Below are 16,042 nucleotides of genomic sequence, written 5' to 3'. Positions count from 1 at the left end.
CTGTATGTTATTTTTCACCATTGCGTTAGATGTATAAAAATTTAAAAAAATATATTTGTGACTGACGGTGGACATTTTAAAATCATGAATGTATCTTAATGTGATCATGATTCTAACCGAAACTGTGATAGGATTTTTAATTCTTTTTTCTTGATTTTCAGGATCACTATTTGCAGCGCCATCTGTTGAGAATGTTTTTTTCTAAAGGTGGAAATCTGGGAATTACAGTTAATAACTTGTCAAATAAATAAGCTGCAAAAATTGTCGCTCTAATCTGAACCGTTTTCATGAATTTTTAACAAACCATAATATAACATAGGACATTTTGTTTATTAATTGATTTCAAATTGTTGTGCTACTTAATTAGTGAACCCGGATAACACAAGCACGAAATATAGAAACATGTCTAAAATGATTCGAAATGTTAAGTAAACGTCTGATGTTGCTAACTAAATTACATCATTTGAAAATAAGCAATTGAATTATAGATATTGGTGTATGTACATTAATGCATTTATTTCAAGAGTTGATGCCATATGAAGAAGTGATAATGCAATCAAGCCCGTTTATTTTTACATCTTTTATTTTATTTTATATGTGGTTGAAACGTATTGGTTTGGTACTTTCTCTAATAACATACGTTTAGGTTACATTTATTTATATTAGTTAACTTCGAACAGTTTGTTTAGTAAGTGATTTTTTACCATAAGTAAAAAATTTACCTTGATAGATAAAATATTACGAATATACTATTTAACTGTCAGACATGATTGTTTAATGACGGAAATTCAATTATATAAGTATGTAATAAATTGTATATATAATCATTTAATTAAGGTTTAGAAATCAATCCTTCGCATTCAAACTCTTTTAATATTTTCTTACTCAATATTTTTCAAACTTAGACATCACCTTACTGAAAATATGTACTTTCAATAGCATACATAAATTGTGATTTATTTTCGAAATTCAGCTTTATTCTCGCGACATATTCCTGTCATTAACTGATAAAATTATCTACTTACTGGACATTCTACATTTTACTCCTAATTGATAAGGATATGTACTCAGGAATACCTTTATAACTCTAATTGATTCAGAATATTAATGTATGAAGGACTGGTGCTACATGACGGAGAGATGATGTCACATGGAATGGAATCCAATAACAGATCCATTGAAAGGAACTCACCTATAACCTTTAGTGTAATCACGGTATTGACTGTCCTGGCTTTATGGAAATCCACTCTACATCTGTACTCCCCCGCGTCTTCTTCCTGAACGGGGTCCAGCTGCAGAAAGGCAGGCCTGTTGATCATATTAAAATAGGCACGATGGTCCAATGTGGAAACGGCTGATTGACGGGCTTGCTCCAATGTCCCTTGACGCGCATCTAGCGTGTATATGGGTGAAGGGGCTTCGTCCTTGTACCATAAAATAAGGGCGACGCCATCATCTGCTGAAGGAGGTGATATATCGCAAGGCAAGGCCACTTTTCCTTTCACAACAGCTGTGTAAAGGATTGACGCTGTAAGAAAAAAAGAAAAACTGCATTAAAATATATGCTTTTATTTTAACAACGTTGTTAGTTAAATTGTACTTCAGTAATGTAATTGTGTACAGATTATTTATTTAGGCTTACACAATAGAATGCGAATATATATTAAAATGAATGTAGAAATAAATACGTGGACTAGAATAACTTATGGAAAATTGAAGAAAATAATGCCCTGTTAGATTTTAAGCAAAGTTTCTAATTTATTTAAACATCTATCAAAAGCGTCATTGAGCAAAGTATATATTTTTTTCAACTGCTTATCATATGTTACACTGGGCATTTCAATAACAGATTTACCACGAAACCCATTTTCGTCAAACCTAAGAAAATGCCCCCGAACGACGATCAAGATCAGAAGGAGTAAACATGTAAGAGGCACAAATTAAATTTACTCTCACTTGTGCGGTATTAATTAATGCTTATATTTAGTCCAAATTTTTACGGTGCAATATTAAATCCTTAAATTATTGATATCTGACTTGAAAAGGAGGACTTGCTGATCTCTGAAGCTGACAAGTATTATGTATAACATAAAACGTACCTTCATAAGAAAAATATTTATTAGAAAGTTTATCATTTCATGAGCAATTCTTTATCGAAGCTATAAGAATTCTCTTTTATAAACTTAAAAAATTACCTTTTTTTTAAAAAAAGAAAAAGGTTTTAAATATGAATTTAAACTATATGGATAAAAGAAATAAAATTTTATAAATGTTCCTTTTCTGCTTAAAATAATGTGCATGATTATGAACTTCTCGTAAAAATATTAAACTACTCTGAAAATTACGCAACATAAAAGGTTTATAAATTGGATTCTTAAGTCTAATGTTGCAAGACGCCTACTTATTATTGTTGCAGTTAATTTATTTCATATTGTTTTATAAGTAAATTTCCAGTTCAGTACTTGTTACGTTTAAAATATGTGCACAAAAATATAAAAACAAATGCACTATTTCTACGAATAAAAATCAGAATTAATTTAACCCAACGCATAAATACAAAACATTTTCAGAATCTTAGAAAATAGCTAAGTATTTATGACGAAATAAACAATTATCTTAGAAACCTTCTAATGGATTCGAATAAAACTGTTTCTTCTTATTAAAGGTAAACATCATAATTTTTCACATTACTAACTTATATCAAATAACAACTGTTTATTTGTAATATTGCTTCCAGAAATTTTATCTGAATACTTTGGCTAATTTTCAACTTATAACCGACAATGCTGTCAGGATTAATTTTTAGAATACTATTATAAGTGCTCTCTTGGCTGCTGTTATTTATGGAGGAACATCATCAATGTAATTAAATAAGAAAATCGATATTTCGTTATTCGTCGAGTAGGGAAACTGGTTTGAGCTAACGTCGCTTTTCATTTTATAGTTGTGCGAGCATAAAAATGAAGTTAAAAATGAGTAAGGTACCGTAAGAAATATTAATAAAGAGAAATAATATTGGAAAGGTAGTTTTATGTGGGGAAGGGAGGTCATTTCTAATTTAATCTTCCTCAAGTCGATTGCTTTGTTTTAATTTAGGAATAAAATTATTGAAGGGATTTTCGTTCGAGTTTTGCTAAAGTTTATTTTAGATGCTTCTAATTGGAAGGCAAAGGATTTCGGTTTATTTATTTGATTAGGTAAATTTGAATTTTTGAGACATATTTAATCAAAGAATAGTATTATATATATATTTATTTTTTTAAAAAAACATGCATATTTCATATATAGACTTTCTTCTAGAATCTAGAATATCTAGAAGGTTGCAAGTCTGAATCTTTATAGAAGGTTGCAACAAATGGATAATGAATACAAAGCCATATTCTGGTTCGATGTTGAACTTATATTTGTACAATTTCATTATTTTTGAACAAAACTTCTTGAATATATGAGTCAAAGAAATGAAAAATAATTAATTAGACTCCTCTTAAGTTCCAGAGTAGTAAGAAATCGAAATTTTATTCCGCCTTAACACTCTTTCAGTAAAATTGGAATTACGTTTAAACATAATATTGTATATTGAAGTGTAATATGCTGCAAATATGCTACAACTTACTAACCTGTCAAATTAAACCATGTAATCATCTAAATTGCCCAAGTGTACTGAGAATTCAAATTTAAAAAAGTACGATAATTTGGTTCCTCCTGGATAACATTGTAAAGTAGATTTCTGTATCGCAGCAACATTTAACACAAAACCCCAACAAGATTTATAAATGATTGTCAAATAAATCACGCAAGCGAGGGACAATGTTAAATTTAACTATGTTAGTTTGAACGCAATGAGTTTTGCATTGAGTTCGTATAAGCAACCCTTTTATATCGAGATTGAATCTGAAAATTCTACACACCAACATTAAAAAAAACTGTTTTGTTTTAGAACCATTATATAGAAAAAAAAGTCCAAAAGCTTAAGAATGTTTGCAATTAAGGATAAAAAATTATTTTTTGTAAAGGTTTATGCATGCCTTTATTCAATCTTTAAAAAAATAATAATAATTGAATTGTAAAACTTCTGTGTTGTAGGGATAATGCAATAAACGCAATAAACCAGTAAAGTTTATTGTGTCAATCAAAATAAACCACAAGAAGTATAACTGTATGGTTGATTTAGATTTGGGAACTTAGTAAACTATTTTGGCAATCTTAAACAAGTTTATAGTTTTAAACACTCTAAAATACATAAAGGATATACACGTATTTATAAATTATATAAAAACATTGATTTTTTTAACCATAGTAATTGAATCAGTGTTTTATATTGCGTCTGAAACTTCATAACATTTAGGTACCGCATAAAAACCATACATGAATGAGTTATTTTAGTCCGGCTGAATTTCTATGCTTTTTTGAGAAACACGCAAGGTATCGTCTCCAGAGAAGATGAAATAATGTGTTGAATTCTACACCAGACAATGAGAAAGCCGTATAAAGGAATGTAATAGTCCCAAAAGAATTGTTTCTAATGGCGACATAGTTAGTAACTTTTACTTTTACTAATTCACTAACAACAGAACAGTGACAAAGAGAGAAATAAATGTGGTTAAGTCTCATACACGCTTAAAGATCTGTAACGGCAAGAAGTTAGGCAGAACAATGGAAGGGAGAAAAGCGGAAATCTTCCGGTATGCGATTTTTTTTTCTGCGTCTTTCTGGTATTTCTGTTCTTTTTTTTTCTTCTCCCCTTAGTTCTTCTTTGATTATCTCGTTGATGTTGGAGGAAAAGGCTTGTCTTTTTGTTCGGGCCATCGCCTGTCCCAGAAAGTGTCCGTTAATTCGCAAGCCTGAGTGGGAAAGACACCATTAACAGAAAAACCAGTAGAATAATTCGAAGAAAAGCGGAAGAAAGGACAAAAAAAAAATGTCGAAGATATCCAGCAACTGGTGAGATTCCAAAGATTTGCACGGTCACGTAATCTGGAGGGGAAAAAAAAGTTTTGCAAAGGAGAAAAAAAGAAAACTGGGTTTTTATTCTAAAAACTGGCTTTGTTTCTGGAAAATGTTCGTGAAATAAAAGTTGGAAAAGAATGGATATGGAGATAGAGACAGACACGCGGTAGTTTCTAGAGAGTTGGAATAGCTTCTGTATATCTCACTTGTTCGAGTGAAATATCTTTTAAGCAACAGAGCATTCTAAAACAAGAGAGTTATAAAATTATATTTATCGTATGAGTTGGATTAAATTTTTTTAAACAAAAGAACAATGATATAATCGGTATGTATATCAAGCTAACTAGAAATTAAAAACATGAATTTGAAAAATAATTAAAAAATACACTTATTTCAGGCTTATTTTAGAAACAACGGACTTTAGATTGGATGAGACATTTGAAGAAATGTACAAATAAAACATTTATCCAAAATACATTTAAAATGAAATTGTTTTTCTGCTTGGATACACAAAGAAATTGAAATTATGGATTTTTGTGAATATTATACTATTTTCATAACTGGTGTGAGTTTGCAACAGTTAGTCATAATCATTAGGTCAAGTTTAGTTTATCCTTAGTCAGCGTCGTCTATGTTTATTCTGACGTCTTCCTTTAAATTTCACGAAACGTCAATATTGAGAATAGCCACAGTTTTGAGAAAAATAAAAGCGTTTGTGCTTTAATTTTATAACATTTAGAAATTTACTTCAATGCTGCATTATCTGGGCTTATAAAAATTCACAAAAAACGGAAATAAGGCATTGATTTTGATCACTTTCATCAAGGGGGGGAAATGCTGCCAAATTAGTGATTTTTTCAACAAAAAGAATTTATAACTTTTAAAATAATTTAGTTAGTTGACCCTTCTATAGCCCAGATAATTATTTACAGTAAGATGTCATATACCGTTTAAAATTGTATATTTTGCTTGCTTAAGTGCAGGGCACTGAAACATTAGCTTTTCTATTTTGCTCGGTAGAACTAAAAATCCATGGGTATTGCTACTTTTAGTATTTATGATCCATACCACGTGTAATAGGTTTGCTTGATATATCTACAATACATTCAGAAAGCACAATAGTTTGATTTCTTTTTGTTTACTTATTTATTTTAAAGTGGGGGGGTGCATTAAATTACGTATTAAAACATTGAAAAGGAATACTGCAGGAAGATTTTAGTATTTGTAGTGAAAATTTCTTACTTCATTTATTTAATTACTTAGTTATAGTAATCATATAGTTTTAAACTCCAACCTTAAAATTTTTGAACGTGTTTTTATTTTGCTAACTTAATGTATAAAAATTTTCAAAAATATCTCATATGGTCATTAAAATATTTTAATTAAATTTATAAAATTTACCTTTCTTGCACTATTGTTTTGACATAACATACTTTTATTTAGTTTAAAACTTATTTAACATAATAGAAAAAGATATAAGTTCTTAATTTGGGAATTTTAAAAGTTTCCATCATTTGAAGTGAAATATTGTGTTAAGCATGTCTAAGAAAGAAGAGAAAATAGTTAAAACAATTATAGTGGACAAATAATGTTGCATTTATTTTGAGAGTTATCGCCTACTTTTAACAGAGTTCTAAGGTAAAAATGTCCGAATTCCTTGTATTTCGTTTTAAAAAAATATTTTGACTGTAAGCATTTGGTATCTAAAGCAAAAAAAAGTAATGCGTTAAAAAATTTATTTGCTGATTACTACACTTTAAGAGCTGCAAATTCGAGAAACATGTACGTTTTTATATTATTAAAGCCTAATGCATTTATAAACAATTTTATAACTATGAGTAACATATTTAAGAACTTGTTTTCAAATTGAAATTCCGAATCAAATTACGGTAAAAGTACCGGCACTTTGGTTGCGTCATCCGTAACATACCTTTTACCATTAAATATTACACCGCGATATTTGCAGTAATATTTATTTAATCAGATTTATTCAATGTCAGTGAATTTACGGTAATTATTAGCAAAAAAATTATGATATATCAAAAAAAAATTTCCTTAACGTGCGCCGGTAAAAATTTATTTTGCGGTAAAAAGTATCGATACCCAGAAAGCCGATATTGTTCTTATTTTTAACATTATTATTGATCCCAGAAACATGCGTTAATTAAAATTATTTTTTAGTGATTCAAAGCGTAGAATTAAAAAAAACGATTACTCTTCACTAGCATACATAACTTTAAATAATTAAAATAGCTAGATAATGACTTAGAGGAGTCGATAGCATTTATTTTTAAAAAGCACGTATGCTTCATCCTTGTTATTTATTTACAACGTCAATACCATCAATTTGCAGTACATGCAATATAAATAAGTTCTTTTGAAAGAAAGTCTTCAGACAATTCATCAACAAAATATATAAAAATGCCCGCAAACGAAATAGACGTTTGAACTATATTCACGCAAGATTATATATTCTCAAGCATAATACATTACACAGATGAGTTTCGGGAAGCCTAAGTTTATTTCGCACTGTTTTATGCAGCGGCAATCCTTGTTTTTGGTGTTTTACTTCAGCGTTTTTTTTTTCTGCAATTCTTCTTTGCGTGCCTGATATATTTCACAGCACACTGCTTTCTGTGCGAGGTAACATTCTTTTTCCTTCTTCTACAGCAAATGGTGAAAAATTGTTTCTATTTCATTTGGCTGCATTTCTTGCGAATTTATAGCAAGAACCATTCACTTTGCTCTAGCTCCAAATGACTTTGTAATTTGTTTCCTTGTGTCCCTTCATGGCTGTTTATATATATACCATTGACTGCTGGAGAGCCATACTTTTTTCCCCGTTACACATATTTTTGTCTATTTTTTATCTTCACCTTTTTGCATAGCTATTTTAATGTAAGCATTTTTTTGCTCGCTTTGGGGATTGGGGAAGGAATATTCCAGAAAATGAAAGGCGATCAACTCTTAAATGGCCTTTTTTCCGTTTTCCCAGGAATTTGAGAGTGAGATTATGTCTGCAAATGATTCAAATGATTTCTTACGCATCCTCTCTTGGTGGTAGTTTTGTTCGTTCTTTTCAATACAGGGACTTGAGTGTGCTGTGTTGGATACAAGTTAAGGTTCAATGCTTGATAACATTCAAACTTATTGAAGAGAATAATTTGAAAAATAGCACAGTTTAATTTTTAAAGGACCTATTTTATACTTAAGTATTACTTCTCACTCGTTTCTTTACCTACATTGGCAGTAGGAATTTAATTTAACTTAAAATAATTTATGGTTAGCGAATGATTTAATAAAAGATATAGCATATTTTAAACTTGTTAGCTAGTATATTAAACAAAAAAAAATAAAAAATTAGTTTTTTTTAAAGGATGAATCAAATCGATAGCTTTACACAATTACAAATACAAATTTGAATAAAAGTTTAAGTTATAGAAAATAATAAACCTCGAGAGCTGCCATAAACAGCAAAATTTTGAAAAAAAAATGCTTATTCAATTATTTTTTAATCAAATAGATAAAGAAATATTATTAACTCTCTCTATCAATTAAGTAATAAAATTACATTAATACTAAGCATTACAGGTGTTCAGTTACAATTGTCTGGTTCATGTAATTATGCCATCTCCTTATTGTACTAATACAGCTTCTATTTCATTACAAGTTTTAAATCCATTGGGTAAATAAGTTTATTTTTCTCGTTTTTTGGATCTTTTTAATGGATATTAGTTTATTTGTATTTGCATTTGACAAGGTGGATGTCATTCATTTTTTTTTCTAAAGTGTGGAGGGAACGGTGTCATCTATTGTAGTATCGAAATATATGAATTCCTAATGAAATTGATTCTAGTTGCCTCCTGATGAAGGGTGATTGATATGTAATGGGGGTATTACCGGAATAATTTGAAAGACATTTGTAGGAGATGCACGATAAGCACCGGAAATACTGAACGAAAATTTCCTCTGGAGTTATTCTGGTTTTTTTATGTCTAGATTTTAAGAAAAATAGCATTTTACAGCAAACTTTATGAAAATATCTGTTAAAAAAAGACTGCAAAAAAGATTATAAAATATATCAGTGTCGAAAATGTTCAGTTTCAATTAAAATGTAGTATTTTAGATAACGCGATTAGAACTAAGTTTTTTAATTGAATGTTTACTACTTTCCTCTAAATTTTTGACCTGCATGGTTGATATTTCATACATTTAGTAACACAAAAATTTAGCAAATTACAATAAACTTTTAAATCTTTACTATTGGAAATAATTATAAGATAATATTTAAATGAAAAAATGATAGTTATTTTGAAATGATAAAAAAGTACTGTTGATAATAACAGACAAAACGTAAATCACAAGAAAATGGATATTAAAATTTACCAAGATGCGTTTACATTTTTTCATCGAAGTTATTTTTTTTTAATCTTTGTAAAATATTTTTAATCTGTTGATAAGAACAAAAAAGTTTAAAATCGTTAAACCGATACTGACTATTGCAAAAAATAAATACATTTTAAAACGATTTTTTTTCACGATCATTATTGTAAAAAGGGTTAGATCTGTAGATAGCAATAAGAAAAAGTGTAAATCATTTTTATGGATACTTAATTCAACATAATTCATATGCACTATGAGCACGGTAAGCAATTGAAAATGTTGCTTTCTTTTTGTAAATTGAGGAAGGTTTGGATACTTTGATAACAACAAACAAGGTACACAGCACTAAATGAACATAGAACTAAACGAAAAAAATTTGAATACATTTACGCAACTAAGATACGTATTTTTTTTTCCTTTAGTGAAGTTTCGCTTTGTTACAAGAAAATGTTTAAAGACGAATGTCTCCTTCCTTATATTATTTACAAAATTTCATTCGCAAAATAACTTCAACTCAAATTTAATGCGAATTCACTAAGTGAAAGATCTCTTAAGAAAATTCTTTCGGTTAGATACCATATATTTTTGTAAATTTCATCTAATTTCTTCAGTAGACTTTCAAACAATATACAAATATATGCTTACTTTCTATTCATAAATACTTATAGTACCCTTGTTGTAAAATAGAAAATAAAATTGAATAAAAATATTTGCTATCTAGGGCTTTTTCTCGCTGAGAACCATAGCTGTATTGGGAAGAAAAAAAACATTCCGAATTTCCTTACTGATTTTTCATGCTACAAAAAAAATCATAGATGAAGTCTCTTAAGTGCATTGAAAGCTAAGTATTTGCTTCAACCTTTCATGTGTTCAATGCAATTCATCATTTAACAACGTGGCCTTTCCCGAGTGGCACATTGCAGTAAACAGGCTTTTACCAATTTCTCATGAGAAAATACTAACAATATTCCTTTTCGTGTAAAAGGAAAACTACAAGTAGGGATGAAATCTCCAAAGATAACAAATATTTTGTAACCATTAAATTCAAAGTTTGCCCACGACAAAAAAGTATCTACCTCAAAGCATATTTGGTTTCGTTACATTTATTTTATAACCTGAAAAAAAACACAGCAATTTTCGATGCTCTCTAAACTATCATTATAATGTTTAGAATTTTATTCCCATGTATTTTGAACTCTTAAAATATGTCATTGGTATGCATATAAATATGTTTGCCAGATATTTTTGAGTAATTTGTGGAAATGTACAAGTTTTTTTTCACTTTTTTTTGAACCACAAGGAATTATTGATATTTTTTAAAGTCGGTATGTATTGAAAATAAGCATTTATGAATTGAAAATAAGTGAAAGTCGGCGGTTGCAAAAAATTTTTTTATTTACAATTTTAGTTGAACTTTAAATATATGTTTCTGAAGTATTGGAAAAACTTCCTCTCTTACTAACTATTCCATTTTGTAAATGTAACAGAAACATTTTTTATCATAAACAATATTATGCAGTTGACAGTTACCCTTACAAAATAACTTTAATGACTTAATAAAAAAAGTTTGTAGTTTTGGGTTTTATTGAGCATAATAAATTGTATACGTGACTAGGTATTTAAAATTTATGCTTGAAATTGTATACGTAAAGAACGTATTTTTAAAAATCAAGTTACATTTATATTTATTTATATAATTATTTTTGATAAACTAAGTTTCTTTAAGCAGTTGGTTGTTGTTTTCCGACATTTAATATAGATTCTTAGACTACAATACAATAATACGATCAAGGACACAGGATACATATTGCGCAGTTTATTATTTAGAACAAAAGCTATTATTCCATTGTTTATTAGTTATTAGTCTATTACATTTTCTTGAAAATTTTATAAATATGTAATAATCTATAAGGTTAGAGCATTTTTTTATTATCTTTAATTTTTTTTATTATCTTTAATTATATTCTTTGATTTTTAATATCGTAATTAATTTAGAAAAAATATCTATACGAGGCACAGAATAAAATGTATAAAATATTAGGATTTAAATTCGAATTCCGGTAACTGAATACTTATTGAATGCTCAATAACTCAATATTATATATGCTTATATGGATAAGTGTAGAGTTATTACTTCACAGAGTGGATGCAAAAATTGTTTTTCTTTTTTTTTTTTTTTAAATAAAATTAAATCTTGTGGTGCTGCAAATACTTCGGAAACGGGATAAGAAAAAAAATTCTACGCATTATCATTTAAAAAATTTTTTTTTAATATTATCCTTAATAATAACTAAAAATGGTACGTATAATGTTCCGGGTTATGAGCTTGCTAAAAAAATATGTTTCTTAAGCGATCTCGCACGGAGGAAAAAATTCTGCGAAAATTACCGTACTGTACGTCAATAACATTTCTGGTAAAAAAAAGTAAAAAATTAAAAAAAAAATGAAAACTTTGGTTAGTGATACCAAAATAAACGGAATCGAAACCATTCATTTGGTAATTTTGCGCTCCTTTAATAACATTTTACCAGAAATTCTGGAACCCTTGTTTTTATAACCCCACATTTAGTACAAAATACAAATCTTAAAAGTGCATTTACCTAAACAAATTATGTTTTTGACATGCTCTAAGGTACCAAGATACAATTGCAGTATTTATAAAATTTTATTGCATTACATCAAACAATACAATGCGAAAATTCCGGATCAAATTACGGTATAAAGTGCTGGCACTTTAGGCGCATATTCCGTAAAATTCATATTTACAGTAAAATATAATACCAAAATTTTTACCGCAATATTTATTTAGCTAGAATTATTAAGTGTATTTAATGGTAATTATTACTGTAAATATTATGTTATATCAGATTTTTTAATCCGCAACATGTTTAAGCAAAAATGGATTTTACGGTAAAAAGTACCGGCACCCTAAGTGCCATTACTTGTTACCGGCATAGTGTATTTTATTTTTAAATTTAATACCATAATCATCACTAATATGCTTCGGTAAAAAAAAATACTGAGCATTTTCCCATAGATCCAAGGACATGGTAAACGTCAGACATTGTCATGGTAGTTATGACCAATTTTTTTTCTCATCATGAACACCCGATGATAAGATACAGTCTCTTTGTATCGAACCATGACGTCATTCCATAGGATTAAATTTTCGTTCATATAAAACCAACCTTTACTACACATAACAAATTACACATTTACTAAGCCTTAAACAAATCCAAATGTTTATAAGTGACACAAAAACCTTCAAATATTGAGAACTGGCACACTATTTGATGTTACAAAAGTTTTCTATTTGTTTTCTAGAATTGTATTTATTATATGCGGCTTTTCATCACGCTGTATTGTTTGCAGTAAATTGTATTTTAGGAGTCTTTACTTGTTTCTTTCGCTTTATTTGCTTTAAATATTTTTATGATCCAAAACGTTCTGACCTTTATTTTCTTATGTTTAATGATAACCCGGAGAATTTTCCAATTCTAGAGAAGGCATAGACTATGAGCAGCTGTATCAATATTTTTCCACAGTTCATCACTTCAGTAATGAGATGATAATAGTAACATCCTTTTATTGTTTCCTGACGTACACGTACGACGATTTCTTTTTATAGCAAATCATGTTTGCGAAAATAACTTCATAGCTTATTCTGCAAGAATAGCAAGATTAATAAAGGGATTTCTGTCACTATATGTTGATGAAGCAGTCTATTTCTAGTTATAATCCATCAGTTATGGGAGAATTAACATAAATTTATTTGCCGCAAATTAACTGAGATATCATCCTTTGAATTTTTATTTATTATATCTAAGATATCTATATAGCATAGAAGAGTTTTCATAGATTCATTTGTAGCAAAATAATTGAGTATTTATCTTTTGAAATAGCTTTTATTAAAACTTTCATATCCATCGGGTAATGAAGACACATGATTTTTTCTCAACAAATCACTTGAGCATTCACCCTTTGAAAAAAAATATATCAAGCATTACAGGAAGCACTAGTACATGTCTTTGCTCGAATCTTTAGCATCAAGAAATAGAAACGAATTTTTTATATGGAATTATAAATGAAAGTATGTCACTCTCTTCTAGAGCTTTTACCTATTGGATCACAAACACCAGTAGAGATTGTTGTTTTCCCTTTTTCGAGGGTATTTAAATGAGACATTTCTCAATAATTCCGAATTAGAGTTTTACTTAAGCAAAATGCTAAAATGTTCTTTTTCTATATAATTTTCCTGAACTTCTGCATACTTTTTCAAACGTTTTGGAAGATTTTTAATCTCGGTGACATAGAAAAATGAAAACTGTGTTTTAAACCAATTGCGCACAAATTCTTCAACATCTTCATTGAATGAAAATTTCTCACTCCCCATTGACTTTCTTAAAGGGTTCAAACTAGAGATAATGCAAAGGTGCCGAGTCCAGGTTATATGGAGGATGTTTAAATGTTCCCTAGTTAAACAACTGTAACTTTTGTTGTGTTACTGCGGCTTTTGACAAGCATCCTTTTTGCATCCGTTTGATTTCTTTCAAATATGGGATTCAGTTATGGAAATATGCTTTGCATACTTCCATGACTCATCTCTGTTATAGCCCTGATTTCTCAACTTTTCCTTAATCAGTCATTAAGAATAAGGTAACAAACGTGGTCGATTTTCTTCATCTTAAAACTCTCGTTCTCGGATTTATCATTCTAGGTCGTATCTCTTATCTTGAGTATGAGACAAGTTTTCAGTTTTTTCGTCTTGTTAAACTTGTGCCGATTGCATACTTGAGTTCTCGACTGAGTATCACTGCCAAACTGTCTCCATAATCTAAGCAAAACTGTATTAGGGTTCTGCATTTTCTCTTGTTAAAAATTTAATTATTATACTCTATGCAACTGCTTTACGAACATCACGCACACTTAGGACTCAAGTTACTAAAAAGAAGAACTTTAAATGAATCAAACATTGTCAAAGAACTAATTAGAACCCAGATAAAGTTCGATTGTTGCCATGACAGTGAGAATAAAAATCATCTACTGCCATTACATTCTCATTTATATTTGATCCACCTACGTATACATTGAAGAATATATTTTGAAAGAAAGCTTATTGACTTGCACAGTGCCGATTCACAAAAGACGCCCTTAAAGTATTAGCTGTAACACCTCTTAATTAGAATAAATCTGCGAAGCTTCATTACACGACTCATCTAGTAATATTTTAACACTAGTACAACGAAAATATTTCGATAATTTAATTCAGATTTCTTGTGCGAAACCCGAAGCAAATATGAGAAACCCATATGTTTTTTTTTTAAATGTTTAAAAGCGTTGAAGTTCCTGAAGATATTTTTTGAGTTCTATAAAACATGCACTTGTTATGTATACTTCAACTTTTAGTTGGTAGAACTATTTGAAATTCAGGAAAAAATATTCTACAGCATTACATCCATATGATTTCTGTGGAATTCATTAAATTATGCACATAATAAATGAACACATGCGTGAAGCCTTTCCCGGATAAATAGTCTAACAGATATGATCTATTACTGTAAAATATTGCACCATAACTTGCTAGGAAAAAACTGAAAATGTGAGATACTGTCATATATATATATATATATATATATATATATATATATATATATATATATATATATATATATATATATATATATATATATATATATATATATATATATATATATATATATATATATATATATATATTGATATTGTTATATTTACCAGAAATCTTAATTAAAATTGTTTTCTTAATATTCTTTATTCTTAATTTGTTTTGTAAAACTAATTTATTTTACAAAGATTGTTTGCTTACAACTTTTCAGTGCAGTTAAAAAATAATAAAAAACCAAAAATATCAATAACACGTTAAACTGCTTACCAATTGATCAAACATAAATTTAATTCAATTAAATTAAGCTTAATAACATTACAACTTTGAATTTATAGAATATCCTAATTGATTTTTAAAATTTAAAGAAGTAGTTATTTTTTTTAAAGAATAACATTAATGCGCATGAACTTCATGGATTTTTATCACGCTCTTAATTTCTAAAATTGAATATATTAAAAACCGCGAAAAATATAACGGTGATAAATTTGGGAAAAAAATACTAATGTAAATTAGATGTAACAGATTTTATTCATTCACTTATGTCCAAAAAACGCTACTAACTTATTATATTATACATAAGTTTCGAAACAAAAAATTAAAATATATGCAATTTTTATTCTAGAATATTTTTTCGTATGTTGAAAGCAAAAGAAAAATGAGATTAATAGAGCATGCTTGTAAAATATGATGTTCTTTTTTGAAGAAATAATAATCATAGAAATCTAGATAAAAATAATAAACATACTTTTTATTTTAAAAAAATAAAATATCTCTTATAAAGTTTAGCTTTTCATACATATTAAATGCGAGAAAAAACAGCAAGTTATTGCTAAAAATGCTAATTAATTATGCTTTAGATTCCACTGAAGAATTTTTTTAAAATAATAAAACTAGTTAAAATCAATTATAAAGGCAGATAAAGCAAATGATTCTTTTTATCAGTTAATAACATCATTGATTTTTATTGAGTATATTTTTATTTTTTAATTTGAAAAATAGAATAATATGGTTTTAATAGTTTCAAAAAAGTAATAAGTATTTAGCAGACAATTGTTTCCTTCTAAATCA

The 16,042-nt window shown here is 28.3% G+C and overlaps 1 protein-coding gene across 3 annotated transcripts in view; it reads right to left on the bottom strand.

Moving 5' to 3' along the window:
* LOC107444296 (neural cell adhesion molecule 2) overlaps positions 1–16,042 on the bottom strand; it is an 802,953-nt gene that overhangs the window by 182,616 nt on the left and 604,295 nt on the right. For all 3 annotated transcript variants that reach the window (XM_071181215.2, XM_071181216.2, XM_071181214.2), the window contains one exon: positions 1,193–1,528. In XM_071181215.2, coding sequence (XP_071037316.2) covers positions 1,193–1,528 — 336 coding nt within the window. The remainder of the gene's footprint in view (positions 1–1,192; positions 1,529–16,042) is intronic.

Source organism: Parasteatoda tepidariorum, chromosome 8, assembly GCF_982258835.1.
Source record: "Parasteatoda tepidariorum strain Cologne lab strain chromosome 8, Ptep-v5.0, whole genome shotgun sequence".
Taxonomy (NCBI): domain Eukaryota; kingdom Metazoa; phylum Arthropoda; class Arachnida; order Araneae; family Theridiidae; genus Parasteatoda; species Parasteatoda tepidariorum.
This window is presented reverse-complemented; position numbering and strand designations above follow the sequence as displayed.